The following is a 13196-nucleotide window of genomic DNA, read 5'->3' as shown; positions in this document are numbered from 1 at the left end:
ACTCTGGTCTACCTATCCAGTCTTACAGCTCTGACATCAAACTCATATCTGTAAAGTCTTCCTAACCACCCTTACCTGATACAATCTCTCCTTCTTCTGAATTTTTATTCAATTATACACTTCATTGGGCAATCAATTAAGGAAAATTTCTTGACATCTTTCTTTGTCTTAAAGACTTAAATTATTAAATGACTGTGTATGCAGACTTGCTGTAGCTCAGCATACAATGTCATTATATATTTCAGAAAAAAAAAGTAAAGGGGCAACTAGGTGACTCAGTGGACCGAGAAGTAGCCCTGAAGTCAGAAGGACCTGAGTTCAAATCCAGCCTCAGATACTTACTAGCTGTGTGACCCTGGGCGAGTCACTGAACCCCGATTGCCTCAAAAAACAAACCAAAAAAAAAAAAAAGAAAAGAAATAATAATAGCTAACATTTATATCAGCACTCTAAAGTTTGCAAAGCCCTTAACGTACACTATGTCATTTGATCCTCACAACAACCCTGTCAGTTAGATGCTATTATTATTATCATCATCATTATTATTATCATTCCCATTTTACAGATGAGAAAACTAGAACCAATAGAGGTTATATGACTTGCCTAGGGTCACATGGCTAGTAAGTATCTGAGGCAGAATTCAAACTTAGATCTTCTGACATTGTATGCGATTAAACTTTTTTGAGGATTAATTTTTTGTTTCCTTACTGGACTATTGTAAGCTCTTAGAAAGATTACAGGTTCACAATTGTAGAGCTGGAAGGACCTTGGAGACCATCTAGTCCAATACCCTTGTCAGTGACGCAACTGAGACCCATGGAGGTTAAGTGATTTTACCAAAGTCATATAGGTAGCAAATATCAGAAGTGGTATTTGAACCGAGATCCTCTGACTTTAGAGCCATTTTATGCTGCTAGTACTATACTGCCTTCTCTAGGGAAGGAAATTCTTTGTATCTGTAGCACCTCACACAGTTCTTTGTAGCCAGTGGCATCTCAGCAAGGATTTCTTGACTTGATTTGATGCTTTCACCTGCTGGATTTCACATTCTCTAGATGGCCCACCTTCTGCCAGGCACTTCATCTGGCCTTTCTGCTTACCTTTCTGAAAAGCTTATCATCTGGAGTGGGAGTATCAGCGGTACGACGGAAACCCCGAACCCGATGCTCACGAGACTTGTCATATGGGTAATTGGCTACAACTGCACCTCCATGAAGATTGGCAGAAAGAACAAAGTTGATAGATTCCATCCACTGTATAATAGCCTCAGTCTCTGGTTCCACCTATATGGAGGTAAAGAATTAGCAGGGACCCAAGAGGACGCTGGGTACCAAACTATTCATTAGTTACATACATACAAAATAAAGTACAAAATTTACACAAATAGGCATCTGAAGGTTCCCCCTCTTAATAAAGGAATCAAGGGGGAAGGCAAAGAAAAGAAGGCTCCATATCTGCTTTCTGGTTTACTATTTTCTCAATCGCCAACCTTTTAATCAGACCAAGGGGAATGAAATTGAGATGAGAGAAGACATGGTTGAGCATCCCTTCATCCTTCTCTAGGCTGCCCGGCTGACCCATCTCCACCGGCCTTTTTCTATCATGCCATAGAAACCTCTTCATCATGGAAGCTCACTCTACTCTGGACTATTTCTCACGTTGGAGTTGGGAGAGACACGAGACTTCTCTCTGTCCCTGAGACATCACTTTCTGATTGACTAATTCCTCCCAAAGCATCAAATTTAAGGAGGAGACCTATGCTAAAGATGTCTTCAACCCTTTCCAGGCTGTACTGCTGATTCACTTCCATGACTGACTAAGTGATTTGAGCAGTATGCAAAAATGGAAGGAACAAGACTGGAAGCCATTTACTGTCTCTGACAGATCTGAGCTGTGACTCTGATCAGTCAATCAATGTATAAGAATTTATTAATCACCTAATAGATGCCAAGCATTGAACTGGGAATGCACATTCAAAAGTGAAACAGTCCATGTTCTCCAGTAGCTTACATTCTACTTAGGGGATCCATGTTCATAGATAACTAAATGTGAAAGGGTGCTGTCTATAGAGTGTTGGATACCTATCATTATCATCACCATCACCAAATATTTATGGAGTCTAACTAAATGTGGAATTCTGGGTTAAGGGCTAGGGACATAACAGTATGGGTATAGAGAATAGGGAGTTGACCTGGAAGCCAGGAAGACCTGAGTCTCATACACAGTCTAGACTGTGTGATCCTAGGCAAGACACAACCTCTTCATGCTGTAGCCAGATCTCTAAGTTACAGAGAAAGTGCCAACCTGCCTTTGTAAAGAGTTTCTTGCCTCACTCATGGATTCCTATTACTAATGAAATTGCAGATCTGGTTCCTATCCCTATCCATTACTAAGTGTGGGGTGCTGTGGCAGGTACTAGGGATACAAAAAGGAATAAAACAAAAGACCTTGCTGTCAGGGGCCTGTCAATAATTGAGTTAATACTTATTATTAAATCCTTGCTGAATTGAATTAGAACAAAGGTAAATGGGAGAAGATGTGATTTCCCTCCTCCCACTCCAAGTATTTCTGTGTAAAACATTTCAGCTCTGTACCTGATTTCTCCAGTTGTCTGGAAGGGGTATGTGGTGGTTGGGCCCCCCACTCTTCTCATTGTAGTACATGTAGGTGTTAAGATCCGGAAAGTTTCGGTTTAGGTCTACTCCATTGGCATTGTTCCGGCCGGTAAGATATCCATTGGTGTCTGGGCCCTACAGGGAAAAGGAAGAGATGGAAATGGAAGTTTCAGTTTAAAGTTTACATTTGAAAACCCACTTTTCACTTTCTGCTTCTGTAGCCTTCTATTGGTATTTGCTTGATTATTCAAAGATGTTGATCACAAATAAAAACAGATCTAAACAATTGGAGAAAAATTCATTGTTCGTGGGTAGGCTGAGCCAACATAATAAAAATGATAATACTACCTAAATTAATTTACTTATTCAGTGCCAAACCAATCAAACTATGAAAAAATTATTTTAAAGAACTAGAAAAAATGACAAAATTCATTTGGAAGAACAAATGGTGGAGAATATCAAGGGAATCAATGGAGGGATAAAGAAAAGTGAGTTAGCAGTACCAGATTTCAAACTACAGTATATGACAAGGTGGTGATCTTCAAAACAATCTGGTACTGAATAAGAAAGAGTAGTTGATGAGTGGAATAGATTAGGTACGCAATATAGAAAAGTTAATGACCACAGTAACCTAGTGTTTGATAAACCCAAAGATCCCAGCAATTGGATCAAGAACTCACTATATGATAAAAATTGCTAGGAAACCTGGAATGCAGTCTGGCAGAAACAAAGACATAGACCAACATCTCACATCATATACCAAGGTGGAAAATGTTTTAGACATATGTGATTTAGATATTAAGGGTGATGTCATAAGCAAATTAGGGCAGCATGGAAAAAAATTACCTGTGAGATCTATAGATAAGGGAAGAGTTTATGACAAAACAAGATACAGAGAGGATTATAGGAAGCATAATGGAGAATTTTGATTATATAAAATTTAAAAGGTTTTGCACAAACAGACCTAATGGAGCCAAAATTAGAAGGAAAGCGAGAAATTGAAGGAAACATTTTACAGCAAGTTTCTCTTATAAAGGTCTCAATTTATGTACACACACACACACACACACACACACACATGTATATGGGAGCTATTCCCCAACTGATAAAAAATCAAAGAAGGATATGAACAGGTAGTTTTCAGAAGAAATCAAAACTAAAAATAGTCGTATAAAAATACTCCAAATTACTGATAGTTAGAGAAGTGTAAATAAAAACAATTCTGAGATACCACCTCATGGCCATCAGATTGGCTAACTTGACAGAAAAGGAAAATGACAAATGCTGGAGAAGATGGGAAAAAGTAGATACATTAATACACTGTTGGTGGAGCTATGAACTGGTCCAACCATTCCAGAGAATAATCTGAAACTATGCCTAAAGGACTATAAAACTGTGCATAGCCTCTGATCCAGCAATACAGCTGCTAGGTGTGTACCCCAAAGAGATCAAAGAAAAACGAAAAAGAACTATATATACAGAAATATTCATAGCAGCTTTTTGTAGTGGCAAAGAATTGGAAACTGAGGGGATGCACATCAATTGGGAATTGGCTGATTATAGTGGAATACTATTGTGCTATAAGAAATGATAAGGGGGTTGGTTTCAGAAAAAACCTGGGAAGGACACAACCTCTTAGTGCTCTAAGCCAGATCTCTAAGTTATAAAGAAGATACCAACCTGACTTGGTAAAGAGTTTCTTCCCTCCACTCTCCAAAAAGACCTTCTTCCCTAATTCTTGGATACCCTCTACCAATGAAATTACAGGTCCAGTTTTCTATCCCTATCCATGTGAATATGGACTTACATGAATTGATGTGAAGTGAGCTGAATTAGGAGAACATTGTACACAGTAACAGCAATATTGTAACAATGGTGGACTATGAAAAACTTAGCTACTCTGATCAGTACAACGATCCAAGAAAATACCAAAGGACTCATGATGAAAAATACTAACCCCTTCCAAATAGAGAACTGATGGACTTTGAGTACAGACTGAAGCATTTTTTCTTGCCTTTTTTTTCAACATGGCAAATGTGGAAATGTTTTGTATAAGTTCGGATATCTAATGGGTATCACATTTCTTACCTTCTCAATATATGGGAGAGGGGTTAGAGGGAGAGAATTTGAAACTGAATATAAAAATAAAAAGTTTAAAATAAAAAAATGATGATAATGATAATATCAAATTTTTATGACACTTTAAAGTTTGCAAAGTACTTTACATTCATTACATCCCTTTAAAGAAGGTAAACTACTTCGGGCAGGTACTGTTTCATTTTTCTCTTTGTATCCCTATCACCCAGAATAGTGCCTGAAACAAAGTACGTACTTAATCAATACTTGTTTATTGATTGTCTCATTAGATTCTTACTGGCCCTTTTCAAAGCACTTTGGGTGAGGGGTTTGAATTTCCCTTGGCCTACCCTTCTCAAGAGAATAGAACAAGAGAAGACTGTGGCTTGGTGCACCAGGAAGATCTATTTTCCATTAGACTTTCACATTTTACCCTTCTTATTTCTACTAAAGTCGTTATCATTCTTTTAAAAATGTAATTTTTTATTCTGAACCTAACAAACAAAAGACAAAAAATGAATATTTTCATGCACAAATTAAAATGAGGATTATATGTGAAACCTTGAATTTGGTGTCATTTTTCTAGGGCCAATGCTTTCCCAGAGACTGGAACCCAAGAGGATAGAATGGCGGGTGTCTGGGTGGGTGGGGAGTAATGTTAAGGAAATCTCAGTTGTAAGACTGAGGAGTAGTCGGAGCTCATGATGGTTGATGGTATTAATGTTCTTGGTCAAGTATGAGCAGAGGCCCTCAGCTGAAAGGGGTAGGGGTAGGGACTAGCATCAATGGTTTGAGAAGAGAAGAAAAATTGAAATAGACGCTTTGAGGGGTATTATAATAGAGATAAGATAGGGAAGAGTAAAAATATTGCCATGTTATAGTATAGGTTTAATTAAAATTAGATAATGTAAATGTGTAGTGGACCTTGTGAGCAAAATTGTGTGTGACTTTCTCCAGTAGCATTTAGAAATACATGAGGCAGAGTGGACATAATCCAACACTAAGGTTTGGAAAGGCATAAGTGATGAAAGATGAAGGAGCAAGGTATCCTAGGGGAGTGATTACTATGAAGTTGAGGTAATGATGACAAAGAGGATAATAATGAAGCATGCTACTCATCTCTTGTGGTTGATGGAATCAAATGATACATTTTTTTGGACAGTGACCGGTACGGGAATTTGTTTATACTTGACTACATTTATTTGTTACAAGGATTTTGCTTTGCTTTGCTTTTTCCTATGAAGGTAAGGGAGGTGGGTTAAGGGGGAAACAGATTTTTGTTAAGTTTTTAAAAACTGAGAATTCCATCCTGGCAGTGATAATTTTAAAGGCATTCAGGGACTGATTCTCAAGATCTTTTAAAATGAAGAAGACTCCAAAAGAAAAGATCATAGATAGTGTTGGGTATTTTTACAAAAGAAGGAAGGAAGGAAGGAAGGAAGGAAGGAATCTCTTGTAGTATTGGTTTCATTTTCATTCATACCCTTCCAGATGCATTGATTGCATTGGGAGAGTTGTACTACTCCTTGCTCCTCTCTGCCTCTTTCATATTCTCGCTCTACCACTATCACCCATAATCTATCTTTGAGGTTCATTCAATTCACATTTATCACTAACTCAATAATCTCTCTGTCTTTGGGGTTCATTCACCTCACATTTATCACCCAATCAAAATTCTGGTACATACCTCCAGGACACTTGCCTTTCCTTCCATATCTACGAACTGTAAAATTTCTTTATGTGATTATAACCTGTCGTTATTCCACCTCTCCCTCTACCTTGTAACCCCCCAACCCTGTTCTTCATTGTTACCATGACCTCCAATCCTTCCATCCCTTAGTTTCTTTCTCATATGCTATTGAATGAAGCTGAGAAAAATCCCAAAACCATGCTGACTGGACCCACTACAAATTTATGTTGCATTATCTCAAAAGAGCTCTCACTGACACCTCCCTAATTAACTCACTCTTCCACTCACCACAGTGGCTTTTCCAAACCTTTTTAATCCCTCTTCAAGCCTTGGCACAGGAAGAGCTCAAGCTATCCCAAGCTATCCCTCAGTCTTCATGCTTGGTTCTCACTTCTACAAAGTCTGTCTGAGAATACTCTAAGCATGCATGGAGATCTTCCCAATAGAGGAATGGAAAGGGAGCAGGGTTTCACAGACATTTCCCTAAAACAGACTACATTCTTAGGTCACCCAAATAACTGAGAAGTACAGAGAATGCAAGATTCCATCACACTTAATTGTCTTAAAGAATTCATTTGATTTTGTAGAACAAAATGAGCACTTTAAAGCTCTCCTTAGACGAGACACCTGCAGATGTATATCAAAATTGTAAGTTGAGGTACTACTTCATCTCCTTCAAATTAGCAACAACAAAAAAGTGCCAGAATTCAGTACTTGTAATTTGTAGCATTTTCTTTTTACTTGTTTTAATAAACCCCATTGTCTTCCCTGAACTTATTTACTAGAGAAGAAAGGAATGAAGAAAGGGACTGGACCTGTGATTTCATTGGGAACTCCGGATCAGGAAATTCCCTCTACCAATTAAAATGAGCAACTTGATAGTCTTAGCAAGTTGCCCAGATGGCGTAGTATTAGTCAGAGACAAGATTTAAACCCAGATCTTTCAGTCTTCAAGACCAGCTCTCTATCTACTCTGTCATCCTGCCTCTATGTAGTAATAACTTTAAAAAAAAATCTTTAGGAAACTCCCAAAAGCCTTGTGTTTCCAGAAGGAGAGGGAAGTTGAAATTCCCTTTTAAAAGTAGGTTTGGGGAGATAGACACTTAACTCAGGTGAAAGAATGAGTAGGAGAGAAGGATCAGGGCTGGGGTCATTACCCATACGGCTTGCTGAAGAACAGGTTCCACAGACCTGGTTGATGCCTTCTTAGTTTGCATATTGGGGTGTGTATTGGGGTGGGTGGTAGGTGGGGGGAGGCTGCAGATAAGAAATTTCCACCTAAGTATGGCCTGATGTACCCTGTGTCAAGTTAAATAACTGAGATACAAGTCTGAGAGCTCAAGGGACAGAAATAGAAAGTGGCATCTAAGAACAAGCATGGTCAAAACTAGGATTGACCTGATGGGACACTCAGGAGGAAATATCCAGGCTCAGGCTTCAGGCATCTAGTACCAAAGATAAGAAGGGGAGATTAAGTGTAATAAACTTCAATCAGTCTGAAGAACTTCATGCTGTATGGGTACATGCTTTGTTTTTAAACCTGGCCAGATGTAGAGAAGCCCACCCTCCAGAGTCATTTGAATGTTTTTGGTCAGATTGAGTCCTTAAGACCATAGATTCAGAGCTACAAGGAAACTTAGAAGCCATCTAGTCCAACTGACTAATTTTACAGATTAAGAAACTGAGGCCCAGAGAGGTTAAATTACTTACTCATGGTCGTACTGGTAGCAAGTGGCAGGGCTGGGATTTGGACAAAGGTCCTCTGAGTCTAAACATGACATTTTCCCCATTCTACCAAGCTATCTCAGCCTCCCACTGCTGCCACCTCACTGATCCTCATAACAATGACCTCCTCTATCCTGTGGTGACAGGGATAGTCAAGAAAGGATCAGTAAGGCTCTTCTTCCAGCTCTAAAATTCTGCTATATGATTCTCTGTATCTACTCCATGGACAACAGCCTAGTCAAACAGTAGATGCTGAATTACAGATGTAGGACTTCCTTCCCTCTACCATTTTGGAAAACCAGTTGTTCCATGTTTCTGAGAGGAGAAGTACCTAGGCAACTAGGACACTTCTCAATTAGGCTGAGAAGTCCCTTTGCCATAACAGGGGCATTGAACCTGAGGGCAGGAGGGTACAAATTAGGCTGAGCAGCTTTAGGATCCAAAATAAAAGGAGGGGGCTGAAACCATAGGACATTAAGGTGGACATCATGAATGTCCATTTATTAACTAACAGGTGTTCTGATGCTGAACAAAGTACGAAGTATTCTTTGAATCAGCGACCATGAGCTTCCAAGATGCCTAATGTACCATAGGAGTCAGTAATTTAGACAAAAAGGAGAACAGTTTATTCATTCATTAATTGATTCAGTTTTTCTTAACACTGAAGAAAGTATGCCTATGCCTATTTGGAGATAACCAGGGCACAAATATTTTAAAAGCACATTTGAGCATTGTTATCTACTCTACAAAAGGCATTTTCAGGTGACCAAATAACTGAACTTAGTCTCTTTCACATATCAAGCTCCATTTAAAATGTGATTTTTAACTTTGAAAAAAAATCAGGTTACACATAACTTCCTAAAAACGTGGACTACATAAGGTAATGCTCACCAACTAGTACTCCCAACAGACAATCACAGAATTTAAAGCTCGTCAGAGATCACCCAGATCTTCATTTTACAGATGAGGAAATTAAGTCTCACAGAAGTCAAGTGACTTGCTAAAGGTCCCAAGAACAATAAAAAGGCAGAGATTATTTGACTGTTGGTCCTCTGATTCCAAATTCAGCTGTCTTAAAATGGTTGAGGAGGAGCTAGGTAGTGGTGCAGTAGATAGAGCTCCAGGCCAGGAGTCAGGAAGACTCATCTTCCTGAGTTCAAATGTGGCCTCAGACACGTCCTAGCTGTGTGACCCTGGACAAGTCACTTAACTCTATTTGCTTCAGTTTCCTCATCTGTAAAATGAGCTGGAGAAGGAAATGCCAAACCACTTCAGTATCTTTGCCAAGAAAACCCCAAATGGGGTCACAAAGAGTTGGACACAACCGGGAAATTACTCAACAACAAAATGGTTAAATGTTCACTAGTTGAATGTCATAGTTCCCTGGCTCTAATTTGTCCTGAGTAATCTTTTTTTTTTTAAAATGGTTTATTGATGTCTTCCATTTTTAGGTCACAGGCATCTTTTGTATATGCTGCTTTACACTCTCCTACTGTCTCATTTCTAAAACTGAGTCCTCCATTGTAACAAAGAAATACAGTTAAGTAAAAACAACTGATACTGTGACCACATCTGACAATGTATGTGTAACAGTCTGCTCAAGTGTATAGTCCCCTGGTTCTGTGTAAGAAGGTGATGCGTATATTTCATTCTCTATTCTTTGGGGACAATATTGGTTTTCATAGTGACTCAGTGTTCTGCGTAGTGGCAACGAGCCTGCGAGTAGCCCCTGCATTTTCAGTATGAGTGAGATGGGGAGATGCGGTCTTAAACACACACACACACACACACACACACCACAGAGAGAGAGCAAGAGTGGAGTGGGGGGTGAGCAGAGGGGAAGGGAGAGTAGGGGAAGGGAAGGGAAAGGAAGGGAAGAGGATGCTAAAGAATCAGGGTCCACGGTGAGAAATCCTTATGTGTCAATCATAAAACTCTGACAATAGAGTCTCAGAAAGGCATAAGATAAGCCCTAAGAAGAGAAACAAGGTCCATGGGGGTGTCCTACCCTAGAGTTGAGTTCCATGTAGAAGAAGCTTCTAATTTGCCCCCGCAGGGAAGAATAAGCAGCAAACTGATAAATCAGTGATCTATTTACATTTGATGCCTATTTGTTCATTTTTTACTTTTTAAAGACATATGTTGAATCCATCAATTCTTCCTTTTTCTATGTAGTTAAGTGTATATTCTCAGAGATATGATTTTTACTCTGAGATTTGCTTTAGTAGCAGCTTAGGAATTTTTGTAGGTAGTATCATCATTATCATTCTCTTTCATGCAGTTATTGATTTTATGAGATGTTCTTTGACCCACTCTGTCTTCAAGATGTCATTAAAACATTTCTATTGACAATTCATGCTACATAAATGTTAGTTATTATTACAGTTATCCCTTCCACATTGTGGGGGCTAGGGACGCAGCACCCCTGCAATTTGAAAAATCTATGTAAAAGTTTTTGACCCTCCCTTCACACCAGGGAAGAAGTCTGAATTATTATGGTATTAAAAGATAAAATATGTTGGTATTATACAATACTATACATATATTTTATGCATTTCTGAGTTTCTAAATTTTTTCTGTGTCATCTGCTGGCTTTTGTGTTGTCTACAGCTTCTGCAAAACTCCCCAAAATTCAAGCATGCTAGTGGCCATCCATATATTTTAATTGGTTTTACTCATTTTAAACAACCCCAAACCCTCAGGACAGGCTCTGCTTTCCTCCCACACATACCCCAAATTTGGCTTATAAAAAACTTGGATGCAGTCTACTATTGTTTTTTTTTTTAGTGTATTTTTTCTTTTAAAGAGATCTCATTTTTGGGATAAGGCCTATCCAGGAGTAACCTCAATTCAGACCAACACCATAATCAACTCCGGCTTGATTCAAACCCTTACTAGTATGCTTCTTACGATCTTATATTTCACAACAAAAATCCATCCATTACTATTGTGCAGAAGCTCCAGGCAAGTGATTTTTCAATTTAGGGTGGCTTTTTTTTAAACCTATAAAATGAGAGCATTGGCCTAGATGAAATTAAAGTTCCCTCCCAGCTCTAACATTCTATTATTGTAATCATACAATAATAATAGGTTTCTAAGGAAAACCTATGATCAAAGCATTGGGTCTTAAATACCCAAGAAAAGTATATTTAGTTACTAAGACGCAGGGACAACCTGAAAGCACAAAGCTGAACAAAGTTTAGGGAACAGCCTTCTGAGATGATAACTATAAAGTACTTAGTACTGTGCTTGGAATACAATTCATGCTATATAAATGTTAGTTCTTACAATTATCCCTTTCACATTGTCGGGGCTAGCGACACAGCACCCCCACGATCTGGAAAATCTATGTAGAAGTTTTTGGCCCTCTCTTCACACCAGAGAACAAGTCCGAATTATTATGGTATTAAAAGATAAAATAGGTTGAAATTATACAATACTATGTGTATATTTTATGCATTTCTGAATTTCTAAACTTTTTCTGTATTGTCTGTGAGCTTTCATGTCATCTGCAGCTCCTGCAAAACTCCCCACGATTCCCATTTAATTTCTTACACCAACCCACAATGTATTGAAACCACAATGGGGAAAGTCGAGATGTGGAAGGGGTAACTACTATTATTTGCAATGATGAAGGAGTTTGAGTTGAGAATCACAGAATTTGACAGTTGGAAGGAGCCTCAGAAGCTCTTAGTTCAGCTTGTACATGAAAGGAATCCTCACTAAAATACATTCAAGTTGTCCAGTCTCTTCTTGGAAGACCTCCAAGGAAGGAGAAGCCAACACCTCTCAAGCCAAGCCCATCATCCCCTCCTGGACAGCTCTAATTGTTAGGAAGGTTTTTCCAGACATCCAAGCCTAAACTGCCTTCTTTGCTCCTTCTACCCATTCTTCTTGGTTCTCCCCTCTGGGACCAAAGAGAATATGTCTGATCCTCCTCCTCTAGATGACAGCCCTGCAGATACTTGAAGACAGCCTTCATGTCCTCTCAGCAATATTCATGCCTCACGAATTCAAGGCTCTACACCATCCTGGCTGTCTCAGATCCCTATCAATCAATAAACATTTATTCATTAGGCACCTACTATGTGCCAGGCACTGTGCTAAGCACTGGGGATACAAAAGGAGGTAAAAGACAGTTCCTGCCCTCAAGGAGTTCATAATCTAATAGCATGTATATGGAATAGGGGTTGGAGTGAAGGTTGTTGATGAGTATCTCAGTCCAAACCAGACACGGAGGTTGGGAGGTGTGCTATACCAGTTAACTTCAGGAAAGAAATTTTCGGGAACCTGCGTGGTGTAGTGGATAGAGCATGGGACCCAGAGTCAAGAAAACCTGAGTTTAAAGTCCCATTAAGAAAATCTGAGTTTCACAAATCTTTATTGCACCAAGTCAATGCATCCAAGATTAGGAGGGAAGCAGAAAACTGGGAAAGAATTTTTACAACCAATGTCTCTGATAAAGGCCTTATTCCTAAAATATATAGAGAACTGAGTCATAGTTATAAGAATACAAATCATTCCTCAATTGATAAGTGGTCAAAGGATATGAACAGGCAGTTTTCAGAGGAAGAAACTAAAGCTATCTATAGTCATATGAAAAAATACTCTAAATCATTATTGATTAGAGAAATGCAAATCAAAACAACTCTGAGGTACATCACACCTATCAGATTGGCTAACATGACAAAACAGGACAATGATAAATGTTGGAGGAGATGTGGGAAAATTGGAACATTTTGCATTGTGGTGGAGTTGTGAATTGATCCAATCATTTTGGAGAGCAATTTGAAACTATGCCCAAAGGGCTATAAAATTGTGCATACCTTTGACCCAGTAATACTACTTCTATGTCTATATCCCAAAGAGATCATAAAAAAGGGAAAAGGACCCACATGTACAAAAATATTTATAGCAGCTCTCTTGTGGTGGCAAAGAATTGGAAATTGAGGGGATGCCCATCAATTGGGGAATGACTGAACAAGCTGTGGTATATGAATGTAATGGAATACTATTGTGCTATAAGAAATGATGAGCAGAAGGACTTCAGAAAAACTTGGAAAGACTTATATGAATTGATGCTGAGTGAA

General features: G+C 38.8%; 1 protein-coding gene across 2 annotated transcripts in view; it reads right to left on the bottom strand.

The window, feature by feature from the left end:
• The window catches only part of CPN1 (carboxypeptidase N subunit 1), a 50384-nt gene that overhangs the window by 18769 nt on the left and 18419 nt on the right, over window positions 1-13196 (bottom strand). For both annotated transcript variants that reach the window (XM_027860591.1, XM_027860600.1), the window contains exons 3-4: window positions 2595-2750; window positions 1101-1283 (exon numbers count right to left, since the gene is read on the bottom strand). In XM_027860591.1, the coding sequence (XP_027716392.1) occupies window positions 1101-1283; window positions 2595-2750 (339 nt within the window). The remainder of the gene's footprint in view (window positions 1-1100; window positions 1284-2594; window positions 2751-13196) is intronic.

Source organism: Vombatus ursinus, unplaced genomic scaffold (assembly GCF_900497805.2).
Source record: "Vombatus ursinus unplaced genomic scaffold, bare-nosed wombat genome assembly UNPS02000749.1, whole genome shotgun sequence".
In the NCBI taxonomy this organism is placed as follows: domain Eukaryota; kingdom Metazoa; phylum Chordata; class Mammalia; order Diprotodontia; family Vombatidae; genus Vombatus; species Vombatus ursinus.
This window is presented reverse-complemented; position numbering and strand designations above follow the sequence as displayed.